The 14,640-nt window shown below is 41.5% G+C and overlaps 1 protein-coding gene across 12 annotated transcripts in view; it reads left to right on the top strand.

The window, feature by feature from the left end:
- The window catches only part of LOC129861345 (tumor protein D54-like), a 39,562-nt gene extending 26,594 nt beyond the window's left edge, over positions 1 to 12,968 (top strand). For 3 of the 12 annotated variants that reach the window (XM_055932707.1, XM_055932704.1, XM_055932702.1), the window contains 4 exons: positions 49 to 75; positions 6,231 to 6,275; positions 6,911 to 6,959; positions 10,287 to 12,968. In XM_055932707.1, the coding sequence (XP_055788682.1) occupies positions 49 to 75; positions 6,231 to 6,275; positions 6,911 to 6,959; positions 10,287 to 10,373 (208 nt within the window). In that variant the 3' untranslated portion in view covers positions 10,374 to 12,968. Of the gene's footprint in view, positions 1 to 48; positions 76 to 6,230; positions 6,276 to 6,910; positions 6,960 to 8,923; positions 8,974 to 10,286 lie in introns of all 12 variants that reach the window. The other 9 variants (XM_055932708.1, XM_055932703.1, XM_055932711.1 and 6 more) reach the window with 6 other exon arrangements.
- Positions 12,969 to 14,640: the final 1,672 nt, after the last annotated feature.

Here is a 14,640-nt window from a genome sequence, read left to right as displayed (position 1 = left end):
TTTTTTGTTTCTCTTGTTTGTTTTTAAACCGCTGCGTCTGGTCTACAGAGCGCTGCCGTTCTCTAACTCCTTTAGGTAAGACCTACTCTCTGCTTCTGGATCTGGAATAACCCAATTTACCCACTTCGTCACTTACCTAAGAGGTTCTGACTGGTTTAATAAAGCTATAGTCTTTATGCTGCCACTCTGCTTTCTCAAATCAAAATGTATTATACGGGTGTAGACTTAACCGTGAAATGCTTCCTGACGAGCCCTTAACCAACAATGCTGAGTTAAAGAATAATGGAAACGCAAGGATTAAAATAAACGAGAATGAAGCTTTATACAGGGGGAATCAGATCAATGTGCAGGGGAACGAGGTATTTGGAGTAGATATGTACATGAAGGCAGGGTGAAGTGACTAGACATCAGGATAGATAATAATAAGGTATTTGAGGTAGATATGTACATGAAGACAGGGTAAAGTGACTAGGCATCAGGATAGATAATAATAAGGTATTTGAGGTAGATATGCACATGAAGGCAGGGTAATGTGACGAGGCATCAGGATAGATAATAATAAGGTATGAGGTAGATATGTACATGAAGGCAGGGTAAAGTGACGAGGCATCAGGATAGATAAGGTATTAGAGGTAGATATGTACATGAAGGCAGGGTAAAGTGACGAGGCATCAGGATAGATAATAATAAGGTATGAGGTAGATATGTACATGAAGGCAGGGTAAAGTGACGAGGCATCAGGATGGATAATAATAAGGTATTTGGGGTAGATATGTACATGAAGGCAGGGTAAAGTGACTAGGCATCAGGATAGATAATAATAAGGTATTTGAGGTAGATGTGTACATGAGGGCAGGGTAAAGTGACTAGACATCAGGATAGATAATAATAAGGTATTTGAGGTAGATGTGTACATGAAGGCAGGGTAAAGTGACTAGACATCAGGATAGATAATAATAAGGTATTGGAGGTAGATATGTACATGAAGGCAGGGTAAAGTGACGAGGCATCAGGATAGATAATAATAAGGTATTAGAGGTAGATATGTACATGAGGGCAGGGTAAAGTGACGAGGCATCAGGATAGATAATAAGGTATTTGAGGTAGATATGTACATGAAGGCAGGGTAATGTGACTAGGCATCAGGATAGATAAGGTATTTGAGGTAGATATGTACATAAAGGCAGGGTAATGTGACTAGCCATCAGGATAGATAATAATAAGGTATTTGAGGTAGATATGTACATAAAGGCAGGGTAAAGTGACTAGCCATCAGGATAGATAATAATAAGGTATTTGAGGTAGATATGTACATGAAGGCAGGGTAAAGTGACTAGGCATCAGGATAGATAAGGTATTAGAGGTAGATCTGTACATGAAGGCAGGGTAAAGTGACGAGGCATCATGATAGATAATAATAAGGTAGATATGTACATGAAGGCAGGGTAAAGTGACTAGACATCAGGATAGATAATAATAAGGTATTAGAGGTAGATCTGTACATGAAGGCAGGGTAAAGTGACTAGACATCAGGATAGATAATAATAAGGTAGATATGTACATGAAGGCAGGGTAAAGTGACTAGGCATCAGGATAGATAATAATAAGGTAGATCTGTACATGAAGGCAGGGTAAAGTGACTAGGCATCAGGATAGATAATAATAAGGTAGATATGTACATGAAGGCAGGGTAAAGTGACTAGGCATCAGGATAGATAATAATAAGGTATTAGAGGTAGATCTGTACATGAAGGCAGGGTAAAGTGACTAGACATCAGGATAGATAATAATAAGGTATTTGAGGTAGATATGTACATGAAGGCAGGGTAAAGTGACTAGACATCAGGATAGATAATAATAAGGTATTTGAGGTAGATATGTACATGAAGGCAGGGTAAAGTGACTAGACATCAGGATAGATAATAATAAGGTATTAGAGGTAGATCTGTACATGAAGGCAGGGTAAAGTGTCTAGACATCAGGATAGATGATAATAAGGTAGATATGTACATGAAGGCAGGGTAAAGTGACTAGACATCAGGATAGATGATAATAAGGTAGATCTGTACATGAAGGCAGGGTAAAGTGACTAGACATCAGGATAGATAATAATAAGGTATTTGAGGTAGATATGTACATGAAGGCAGGGTAAAGTGACTAGACATCAGGATAGATAATAATAAGGTATTTGAGGTAGATATGTACATGAAGGCAGGGTAATGTGACTAGGCATCAGGATAGATGATAATAAGGTAGATATGTACATGAAGGCAGGGTAAAGTGACGAGGCATCAGGATAGATGATAATAAGGTAGATATGTACATGAAGGCAGGGTAAAGTGACGAGGCATCAGGATAGATAATAATGAGGTATTTGGGGTAGATATGTACATGAAGGCAGGGTAAAGTGACTAGACATCAGGATAGATAATAATAAGGTATTAGAGGTAGATATGTACATGAAGGCAGGGTAAAGTGACTAGACATCAGGATAGATGATAATAAGATATTAGAGGTAGATATGTACATGAAGGCAGGGTAAAGTGACTAGACATCAGGATAGATAATAATAAGGTATTTGAGGTAGATATGTACATGAAGGCAGGGTAAAGTGACGAGGCATCAGGATAGATGATAATAAGGTAGATATGTACATGAAGGCAGGGTAAAGTGACGAGGCATCAGGATAGATGATAATAAGGTAGATATGTACATGAAGGCAGGGTAAAGTGACGAGGCATCAGGATAGATAATAATAAGGTATTAGAGGTAGATATGTACATGAAGGCAGGGTAAAGTGACGAGGCATCATGATAGATGATAATAAGGTATTAGAGGTAGATATGTACATGAAGGCAGGGTAAAGTGACTAGACATCAGGATAGATGATAATAAGGTATTAGAGGTAGATCTGTACATGAAGGCAGGGTAAAGTGACTAGACATCAGGATAGATAATAATAAGGTATTAGAGGTAGATCTGTACATGAAGGCAGGGTAATGTGACTAGGCATCAGGATAGATGATAATAAGGTAGATATGTACATGAAGGCAGGGTAAAGTGACGAGGCATCAGGATAGATGATAATAAGGTAGATATGTACATGAAGGCAGGGTAAAGTGACGAGGCATCAGGATAGATGATAATAAGGTAGATATGTACATGAAGGCAGGGTAAAGTGACTAGACATCAGGATAGATGATAATAAGGTATTAGAGGTAGATCTGTACATGAAGGCAGGGTAAAGTGACGAGGCATCAGGATAGATGATAATAAGGTAGATCTGTACATGAAGGCAGGGTAAAGTGACTAGACATCAGGATAGATAATAATAAGGTATTAGAGGTAGATATGTACATGAAGGCAGGGTAAAGTGACGAGGCATCATGATAGATGATAATAAGGTATTAGAGGTAGATATGTACATGAAGGCAGGGTAAAGTGACTAGACATCAGGATAGATGATAATAAGGTATTAGAGGTAGATATGTACATGAAGGCAGGGTAAAGTGACTAGACATCAGGATAGATAATAATAAGGTATTTGAGGTAGATATGTACATGAAGGCAGGGTAATGTGACTAGGCATCAGGATAGATGATAATAAGGTAGATATGTACATGAAGGCAGGGTAAAGTGACGAGGCATCAGGATAGATGATAATAAGGTAGATATGTACATGAAGGCAGGGTAAAGTGACGAGGCATCAGGATAGATGATAATAAGGTAGATATGTACATGAAGGCAGGGTAAAGTGACGAGGCATCAGGATAGATGATAATAAGGTAGATCTGTACATGAAGGCAGGGTAAAGTGACGAGGCATCAGGATAGATAATAATAAGGTATTAGAGGTAGATATGTACATGAAGGCAGGGTAAAGTGACTAGACATCAGGATAGATAATAATAAGGTATTTGAGGTAGATATGTACATGAAGGCAGGGTAAAGTGACTAGACATCAGGATAGATAATAATAAGGTATTTGAGGTAGATATGTACATGAAGGCAGGGTAAAGTGACTAGACATCAGGATAGATGATAATAAGGTAGATATGTACATGAAGGCAGGGTAAAGTGACGAGGCATCAGGATAGATGATAATAAGGTAGATATGTACATGAAGGCAGGGTAAAGTGACGAGACATCAGGATAGATGATAATAAGGTAGATATGTACATGAAGGCAGGGTAAAGTGACGAGACATCAGGATAGATGATAATAAGGTAGATATGTACATGAAGGCAGGGTAAAGTGACTAGACATCAGGATAGATAATAATAAGGTAGATATGTACATGAAGGCAGGGTAAAGTGACTAGACATCAGGATAGATGATAATAAGGTATTAGAGGTAGATATGTACATGAAGGCAGGGTAAAGTGACTAGACATCAGGATAGATAATAATAAGGTAGATATGTACATGAAGGCAGGGTAAAGTGACTAGACATCAGGATAGATGATAATAAAATAAAGAACAGAGTAGCAGCAGCAGTGTGTTTATACACTTAGTGGCCAGTTTATTAGGTACACCACCCCGTTCACAAAAATGGATCTCTCCTACAGACAGTGAGTCACGTTGGCTGTGGCTTGCTATAGGAAGCAGGCAGACGGGCATCGAGGCATTCAGTTACTGTTCGACTGAACGTTAGAACGGATTAGCTTAACGACTTTGAGCGTGTTGTAATCGTCTGTGCCAGGCGCCGGTTCCAGTATCTCAGTAACGGCCAGCCTCCTGGGCTTTTCACGGACAACGTTTATCTAGGGCAGGACTCTCTAACCCTGTTTTCCTGGAGAGATACCCTCTTGTAAGTTTTCCTTTCAATCCTAGTTTTAACTAACCTGATTTCAGTTCATCAACCAGCTGATTATTAGAACCAGGTGCACTAGATTAGGGTTGACGTGTAAACCAATGGGACTGTCTTTCTCCAAGAACAGGGTTGGAGAGCCCTGGTCTAGGGTTTACAGAGAATGGCGCGACAAACAAAACAAAACAACATAGTCAGCTGCAGGAAACAGCTCGTTGATGAGAGAGGTCAAAGGAGAATGGCAAGAATTTACACCTGGGTCACAAACGGGCAAATATTCACGCAGTGCAACAGTGGTGTGCAGAACGGCATCGCAGAACACACAGATGGGCTATCGCAGCAGACGACCACACCTGGTTCCTATCAGCGAAACACAAGAAGAAGCTGCTCCACGCCATCATCAACACTGGACAGATGAGTGGAAAAACATCACCTGGTCTGATGAAGCCCAGTTCCTGTTGCGTCAAGCTGATGGCAGAGTCATGATTTGGTGTAAGCAGCATGGAGTCCGTGGCTCCATCCTACCTGGTGTGTTTACGGTACAGGCTGGGGACGGTGGTGTAATGGTGTGGGGAATGTTTTCCTGGCACACGTTAGGTCCCTTGATGCCAATTGAGCAATGTTTCCAAGCCCCGGAGAATTCGGGCTGTTCTGGAGGCAAAGGGGTGTCCGACCCCAGTACTAGATGAGTGTACCTAATAAACTGGCCGCTGAGTTTATGGGCTTGTGAGTGTGGGTAGTGCAGAGAGTCTGGGTAACCAATTAAATAGTCAGAAAACTGCTGAATAGTTCACTTCTACCCCCGAGCCATAAGACTGCTATCGCAGAGCCTATGGGTCTGAGAGCCGACACTCTGGTACCATTTAGTTGGTATTTTCTTTGAAAGATACAATTTTGTTCCCCCCTCAGGTTATGATTTAATTAATGACTTTATTATTTAATAGGAGTTCAGTTTATATGTTAATTACCTGCATATTTTAATGATGAATTACCGGAGAAGCGCAGTGGTCTAAGGCACTGCATCTCGGTGCAAGAGGAGTCACTACAGTCCCTGGTTCGAATCCAGGCTGTATCACATCTGGCCGTGATCGCAAGTCCCATAGGGCGCGGCACAATTGGCCCAGCGTCGTCCGGGTTTGGCCGGGGTAGTCCGTCCATTGTATTAAGAATTTATTCTTAACTGACTTGCCTAGTTCAATAAAATAAAAAATGACTAACCTGAAGTAACCACCAGATGGCAGTATCCTCCTTGCACTGACTGACTGACTTGACTGCAGTCCCACTGTAACCATGTTCCCCTGCTTGTGTTTGACTGCTCCAGTAGTGGGGCATGGGCCTGCCTCGCTGCTGTAATAACCCTCTTCTCCGCTTGGCTCCTAATGCTATCACTTCTTTGTCTCCCTTCTTTTAACGCTTACAAAGTAGCAACTACTCCATCCGCCATTCGATAAGTATGCCAACGATGAGGTAAATTAGCTCACACTTTTCTATTCTATTTCGTTTTTTTTTTTTTTTATCACTAAGTATCGCTTTGTCGTTTATGACATTAGTGGTTTTAGAGTAACAGCTGTTGTTGGTCTTGTTTGTGATGTTTTTTGGTCTTTTGAATTTCCCATATACAAACAATATAATGATACACATCGTTTGACAGGACAGCCTTGTAGAAATACCTAGTGGAAATGATTTCTATATGCTGGCTCTAACTAAATGAAGATACTAAGCATAACTTTGATATCCTGTCTGCATGCTTTTCCCTGTGAAATATATAGGTGAGCTACCTCAATACACATCATATGACTGTGGTAACTCAATGTAAATCAACTCCACTAAGAATATGCCCTGATGATGCATGAACCTGTCGTCTCCCAGAGGTAGCCCTGGATAAGGACAATCAAAGTATAATAAAATGGAGGTTACCACTTCCTGTTTTGTCGTGCACCCTAACCCCCTTACGGGAGAGGATCGTTATTATTTTTTTTTGAGTCCTGTGTTTTATATCGTGAATGAACACTTCTGAAAGTCATTCCTAATTCTATGATCTTCCCCATGTGCTCATTTGTAGAATGTTGTGTAATATATTATATTTGTTTGTTTTTATATAGAAACTCGCCGACCTTCAAGTCGTTTGAGGACAAAGTTGGAAACATGAAGGTGAGCTGAGGGGTGTTGTTGAAATGGGAATATGACGCAGAGTACTATATTAAAACTTTACGACTCACAACTGGAATGTAGAAACGGTCAAATGGAAAACTATCTTTTTGTAGTTTGTACATTCCATTTGTATCTTCATTGTGAACTGCGCCGTATGCCATCGGCCGCTACCGCTATGCCATATACAGTGAGGGGGAAAAGTATTTGATCCCCTGCTGATTTTGTCCGTTTGCCCACTGACAAAGAAATGATCAGTCTATAATTTTAATGGTAGGTTTATTTGAACAGTGAGAGACAGAATATCAACAAAGAAATCCAGAAAAACGCATGTCAAAAATGTTATAAATTGATTTGCATTTTAAATGAGGGAAATAAGTATTTGACCCCTCTGCAAAACATGACTTAGTACTTGGTGGCAAAACCCTTGTTGGCAATCAGAGGTCAGACGTTTCTTGTAGTTGGCCACCAGGGTTGCACACATCTCAGGAGGGATTTTGTCCCACTCCTCTTTGCAGATCTTCTCTAAGTCATTAAGGTTTCGAGGCTGACGTTTGGCAACTCGAACCTTCAGCTCCCTCCACAGATTTTCTATGGGATTAAGGTCTGGAGACTGGCTAGGCCACTCCAGGACCTTAATGTGCTTCTTCTTGAGCCACTCCTTTGTTGCCTTGGCCGTGTGTTTTGGGTCATTGTCATGCTGGAATACCCATCCACGACCTATTTTCAATGAACTGGCTGAGGGAAGGAGGTTCTCACCCAAGATTTGACGGTACATGGTCCCGTTCATCGTCCCTTTGATGCGGTGAAGTTGTCTTGTCCCCTTAGCAGAAAAACACCCCCAAAGCATAATGTTTCCACCTCCATGTTTGACGGTGGGGATGGTGTTCTTGGGGTCATAGGCAGCATTCCTCCTCCTCCAAACACGGCGAGTTGAGTTGATGCCAAAGAGCTCCGTTTTGGTCTCTTCTGACCACAACACTTTCACCCAGTTTGCCAATGAACATCTGAATGATTCCGAGGACAACTTCAGACGGGCATGTATATGTGCTTTCTTGAGCAGGGGGACCTTGCGGGCGCTGCAGGATTTCAGTCCTTCCTTCAATTGTGTGTTACCAATTGTTTTCTTGGTGACTATGGTCCCAGCTGCCTTGGGAGGATCTTGTCAATGATCTCGTGTAGTTCTGGGCTGGTTCCTCACCGTTCTCATGATCATTGCAACTCCACGAGGTGAGATCTTGCATGGAGCCCCAGGCCGAGGGAGATTGACAGTTATTTTGTGTTTCTTCCATTTGCGAATAATCGCACCAACTGTTGTCACCTTCTCACCAAGCTGCTTGGCGATGGTCTTGTAGCCCATTCCAGCCTTGTGTAGGTCTACCGTCTTGTCCCTGACATCCTTGGAGAGCTCTTTGGTCTTGGCCATGGTGGAGAGTTTGGAATCTGATTGATTGCTTCTGTGTACAGGTGTCTTTTTTATACAGGTAACAAACTGAGATTAGAAGCAATCCCTTTGAGAGTGTGCTCCTAATCTCAGCTCGTTACCTGTATGAAAGACACCTGGGAGACAGAAATCTTTCTGATTGATAGGGGGTCAAATACATATGTCCCTCATTAAAATGCAAATCATTTTATAAAATTTTTTACTTTTGTTTTGTTTTGTTATTCTGTCTCTCACGGTTCAAATAAACCTACCATTAAAATTATAGACTGATCATTTCTTTGTCAGTGGGCAAACGTACAAAATCAGCAGGGGATTCAAATACTTTTTTTCCCCTCACTGTACTTTGCTTGTTAACACCGTACAGACGAGTTAGTTTAGGAGTGCTTTATCCTATTCCTGCACGGGATTGTATTACTACTGGATTATTCTCAACTGTCTCTCAAAACAACTCTGGAAAATAAAAATGGTGTTTAAAATGAAATGACTGACTCCCTGAAGATTTCCCATTTTTCTCTATTCACAGCTGGGCTGATTTTTAAAGTTTCCCTGCACTGCAGCACATGTAAAGAAAAGGTGTGTGTGTGTGTGGCAAAGTGGATCTGATAATGGCTATATTTTATAATGGGTATAATATATCATCGTGGGTATATGTGTGGTACCTATGGGTTATTGTTAGACGCTAACACACCTGGGTGATGTGTTACGCTTGGTGTTACTCACCCAGAGGTCCAGAGTGACTCAACGGGTCGAAAGGCACTGCATCGCAATGCTAGAGGCGTCACTACAGACACGCCGATTCGATTCCAGGCTGTATGTCAACCGGCCGTGATTGGGAGTCCCATAGGGCGACGCACAATTGGTCCCAGCGTCGTCCAGGTTTGGCCGGTTGTAGGCTGTCATTTTGTGTGCATATAAGAATTTCTTCTTAACTTGACTTGCCTAGTTCAATAAAGTCCTGCGGAAGAGTGTCACATTAATGGTTTACCGGTGCTGCAGCACAGGCATTGTGACAAGTGTACAACCTTTTTTAAAGGGGGCTTGATCCACACCCTGTTCGCTACAGTCTCACACAGCTCACTCTATTCTCTAGTCTCTCACTCTATTCTCTAGTCTCTCACTCTATTCTCTAGTCTCTCACTCTATTCTCTACAGTCTCTCACTCTATTCTCTACAGTCTCTCACTCTATTCTCTACAGTCTCTCACTCTATTCTCTACAGTCTCTCACTCTATTCTCTACAGTCTCTCACTCTGTTCTCTACAGTCTCTCACCCTGTTCTCTACATTCTCTCACCCTGTTCTCTACAGTCTCTCACCCTGTTCTCTACAGTCTCTCACCCTGTTCTCTACAGTCTCTCACTCTGTTCTCTACAGTCTCTCACTCTGTTCTCTACAGTCTCTCACTCTGTTCTCTACAGTCTCTCACTCTGTTCTCTACAGTCTCTCACCCTGTTCTCTACAGTCTCTCACTCTGTTCTCTACAGTCTCTCACCCTGTTCGCTACAGTCTCTCACCCTGTTCGCTACAGTCTCTCACCCTGTTCGCTACAGTCTCTCACCCTGTTCTCTACAGTCTCTCACCCTGTTCTCTACAGTCTCTCACCCTGTTCTCTACAGTCTCTCACCCTGTTCTCTACAGTCTCTCACCCTGTTCTCTACAGTCTCTCACCCTGTTCTCTACAGTCTCTCACCCTGTTCTCTACAGTCTCTCACCCTGTTCTCTACAGTTTCTCACCCTGTTCTCTACAGTCTCTCACCCTGTTCTCTACAGTCTCTCACCCTGTTCTCTACAGTCTCTCACCCTATTCTCTCACTCTGTTCTCTACAGTCTCTCACAGCTCCTTTTTAAATGTAATGACTTAAGATTTACCATCTCTCTTCCTCTTCAGTACAAGGTGGTTGGAGCCAGAGGTAACGGTGAAGCTGTCCAGTCCCCAACCGACACAAACCCTGTTCAGGACAACGCACCCTTCTGAAGACCCCCCCCCCCCCTCCTCTCTCTCTCTCTCATCACCGGGACTGTGACATCATCATCAAGAGCCTCATCACTGAGTGACACATGACCTTTGGCCTAAAGAAGTCACACATTACTCACTACTGCCTCCCTCACCTGACCGGCAAACGTAGTGGCCTCTATCATTAATACTACTGCCCAGTCCTAAATCACCCCGTTAGCCCCTACTCCGTAGCCCCTACCCTCTCCCTTGTGGACGACTGAAAGGACTGGATTGATGTGTGCAATATGTCAACAATTCCAGCTATGACAGGGCAAGGTGGATCCACTACCATATTGTTTACTCTGATCTAGTTCCTTCAGATCGCCACAAGTGCCTTGTAGGTTAGGGGCTTAAAGGTCCGTTTTGAAATGTCCCTCAGCCCCATCGCCTACTAAAAGCATGTGCATATCTCATCTCACTGTGCAAATACAAACTACCGCAAAATACAACCTGAGGTTACATAACATCAAATCACCACAGCTTGTAAAAGGGAGAAAAAAAACTAAGTTAAACCATTTTGTATTATAAAACAATTTTACACTGCTTTGCATAATGTTTTTACATGACTTATCTATATGTATAAATATGAATAAATATATTATGATCAATACTGCCAGTCGGCATTCATCGGTAGGTATGGCGGACGTGGAGGCTCAAACAAGAAAGGAAAATAAAAACACTACGACTACAACAATGATCAGTTTGGTGCTCTGCTGAGCATTCTATTTCTGTTTTGGTGCCCTGCTGATCATTCTATTTCTGTTTTGGTGCTCTGCTGAGCATTCTATTTCTGTTTTGGTGCCCTGCTGATCATTCTATTTCTGTTTTGGTGCCCTGCTGAGCATTCTATTTCTGTTTTGGTGCCCTGCTGATCATTCTATTTCTGTTTTGGTGCCCTGCTGATCATTCTATTTCTGCTTTGGTGCCCTGCTGAGCATTCTATTTCTGTTTTGGTGCCCTGCTGATCATTCTATTTCTGCTTTGGTGCCCTGCTGAGCATTCTATTTCTGTTTTGGTGCCCTGCTGAGCATTCTATTTCTGTTTTGGTGCCCTGCTGAGCATTCTATTTCTGTTTTGGTGCCCTGCTGATCATTCTATTTCTGTTTTGGTGCCCTGCTGAGCATTCTATTTCTGTTTTGGTGCCCTGCTGAGCATTCTATTTCTGTTTTGGTGCCCTGCTGAGCATTCTATTTCTGTTTTGGTGTGTTTCTACAATGTGAAGCAAGACTTTGGTGTAAAGACCAGTTTCTACCTTCATCAGATGGCTATCTTTAGGCCTTACTCCTTCAGTCTTACTGCTTTCTGTTACTTTGCTGGTATAAAATAAATGTACGTTTTTCTATTCTTCATCTGGAAGTTGTAGAATTAGCGTTTAACCTGGGAGGTGTTTGCTTCTCTATTTTTTATTTGTAGGCTCAAGTGCTTACTGTTGTTGTGCCACATCTGAAACGATCAACGGTCAAAGACAGCTCTCTGCGTCCACCATTTTATTATAAGAATTGTCCGCGTGCCTCAGCTGTAACCCCGCCACACACTCCTGTACCCAGACGTACTCCTACCCACCCTGTGACTCGCTCTACTGTTAAATCAACAACACTTCCTGTTTTAGCCAGTGTGCACTAACCCAGTCTCTTTACACTATAACGAACAGCTACCTGTTCCCTAGCTGATAACCTTCAACTTCAACATGAAATAGCTTCTATTGGTTTGTTGACAACGTCACTTTTTGTTATTTTCAACATTGATGTATCTACGTAGATTGTATTTTTTCTCCCCCCCCACAATTTAGTGCTCTTACATTTCTGTCCAGGGGATGGAGTATTCATTTACCCTTTAACTTTTTAGTTTAGTTTTTATTTAGTAGTGAGTTATATTTAGGTTGTGTTTTTGATGTCTCTCCCTTGGGTAGAGTTTAAATTTAAAAAAATTAAATATTTAATTGCCATCTGTAAATCTTTGCCAATATTTAATACCTGCCTGTTACAGATCTCTCAACGCAAAACTATAGTTATTCCATAGATCGCAGTTAACCTATCTGGACCCCCACCCCCCCAGACACTCGCCAGACAGAGAATTTCCGGAATGCGTTTTAGTCCAGGACTAAGTTTAATCTGTGTTGACAGACAGGGCCTCCTAAGGCAACCCAATTTTATGTTTTGTTCAATTTATTGGCAAAAAAAAATCTGATCGGTCAAAAGACCAATTTAGTGGCAAAAGATCAGAATTGGCCTCCGTGTGTAAACGCAGCCTTAGTGTATTCAGTTTTCTATTGTCTCTGGTTATGACATAGAGCAAGGATAAAGGAAGATGAATCCATAGACTGTGTTGAGCTGCAAAAACAGTGTTTGGGTCTAATGTACACTTTTGGGACGCCACGGCTGAATTTGTTAACACATTTATTGAAGGCATGTACAATGTTTGGGGATGATAGAAGGAATATATATATATGAGCTTTATTTAGAATGGGAGCCTAGTTGTAGACATTTTAAATGGATAAGATACGAGCATGGTGGATGAATTCAATGTTGGTTTGTCATATGTGGAGAATATCAATAAAGCATTCCTTTAAACAAAGGAGAATTGTGGGGGAAATGTTCAAATTTGATCAATCAATCCAATATATTTTTTTTATTTAAAACCCTTTTCCTCAGTAGTTCTTTACTGTTACCTGGCATACACCCCAAAGTGCAGGGGATCAAGGGCCTAGAGCGGGGATCAAACTACTGAACAAAAATATAGATGCTGGTCCGTGCACAAATGTGTTAACATCCCTGTTAGTGAGTGTTTTCTCCTTTTGCCAAGATGATGATCCATCCACCTGACATGTGTGGCATATCAAGAAGCTGATTTAAATGGTATTCATTGGGCAAAAATTTTTCATCAAATAAAATGTTATTGGTCACATGCACATATTTAGCTGATGTAATTGTAGGTGTAGTGAAATACTTGCGTTCCTAGCTCCAACGGTATCTAACACACATCTAAAAGTAAACCAAATTCAATTAAGAATTATATTAGGACGAGCATTGTAGGAGTGGCATTGCCTAAAATACAGTAGAATAGAATACATTATGTAAACATTAAAGTGACTGTTCCATTATTTAAAGTGGCCAGTGATTCCATGCCTATGTACAGTGGGCTCCAAAATTACTGGCAATGCACAAACAATACTTAAAGTATATAAACAATATAATTGTAGATAAACTCAAAATACCAGTGGGAGAAATACTGTACTTTATTAATGTTTCAATGGAACCCAACAAAATAATTTATTGATTTTTTTATTCAATCTTCTCCAATTCAAGGTTTCACAATTTAATGGCACCCTTAAAGATTATTGTAAATAACATCTACCAAAATAAAATGAGAAACGAAATGCCACTTAAGTTTATCTAAGTCTTAAGGAACTATATTGAGCCCTAACATCACTTCCTGTTTCACTAGGGTATAAAAATGAGGTAACACGTATGCAATATCCTGCTGTCATCCAACACCATGAAGAAAAAGGAACTGTCAGTTCAAAAGATACAGATGGTCGTAGACCTTCATAAATCTGGTAATGGCTACAAGAAGATCCACAAACGATTGAATATACCACTGAGAACTGTCAGGGCAATTATTAGGAAATTCAAAAGATATGGAACAGTTGAAAACCTCACGGGTAGAGGACGCAAATGCATTTTGACCCCCAGTTTAGGGAGGAGGATGGTGAGAGAAGTAACAAAATCTCCCAAGAATCACTGTGAAAGAATTGCAGGCCTTGGTGGCGTCTCGGGGTCACCAGGGTTCAAGAAGCACCATCAGACACCACCTCCACAACCACAGGCTCTTTGGAAGGGTTGCCAGAAGAAAACCCTTTCTGACCCCAAGACACAGACGCCACCTCCACAACCACAGGCTCTTTGGAAGGGTTGCCAGAAGAAAACCCTTTCTGACCCCAAGACACAGACGCCACCTCCACAACCACAGGCTCTTTGGAAGGGTTGCCAGAAGAAAACCCTTTCTGACCCCAAGACACAGCACTTGGAGCACTTGGAGTTTGCCAAACGTCATTTAAATGATGACTGGAAGAAGGTGCTCTGGTCAGATGAGACAAATATTGAACGTTTTGGTCAGATACAGCATCGGCATGTTTGGCGTTGAAACAGAGATGCAGACAAGGAGAGGTACCTCATACCCACGGTGAAACATGAAGGGGGTCAGTGACATTTTGGGGGTGTTTTATTCCAGAGGTCATGGTGTACTG

The sequence above is a fragment of the Salvelinus fontinalis genome, chromosome 8 (assembly GCF_029448725.1).
Source record: "Salvelinus fontinalis isolate EN_2023a chromosome 8, ASM2944872v1, whole genome shotgun sequence".
In the NCBI taxonomy this organism is placed as follows: domain Eukaryota; kingdom Metazoa; phylum Chordata; class Actinopteri; order Salmoniformes; family Salmonidae; genus Salvelinus; species Salvelinus fontinalis.
Note: the sequence above shows the minus strand (reverse complement) of the source record. Positions and strands in the feature narration are given on the sequence as shown.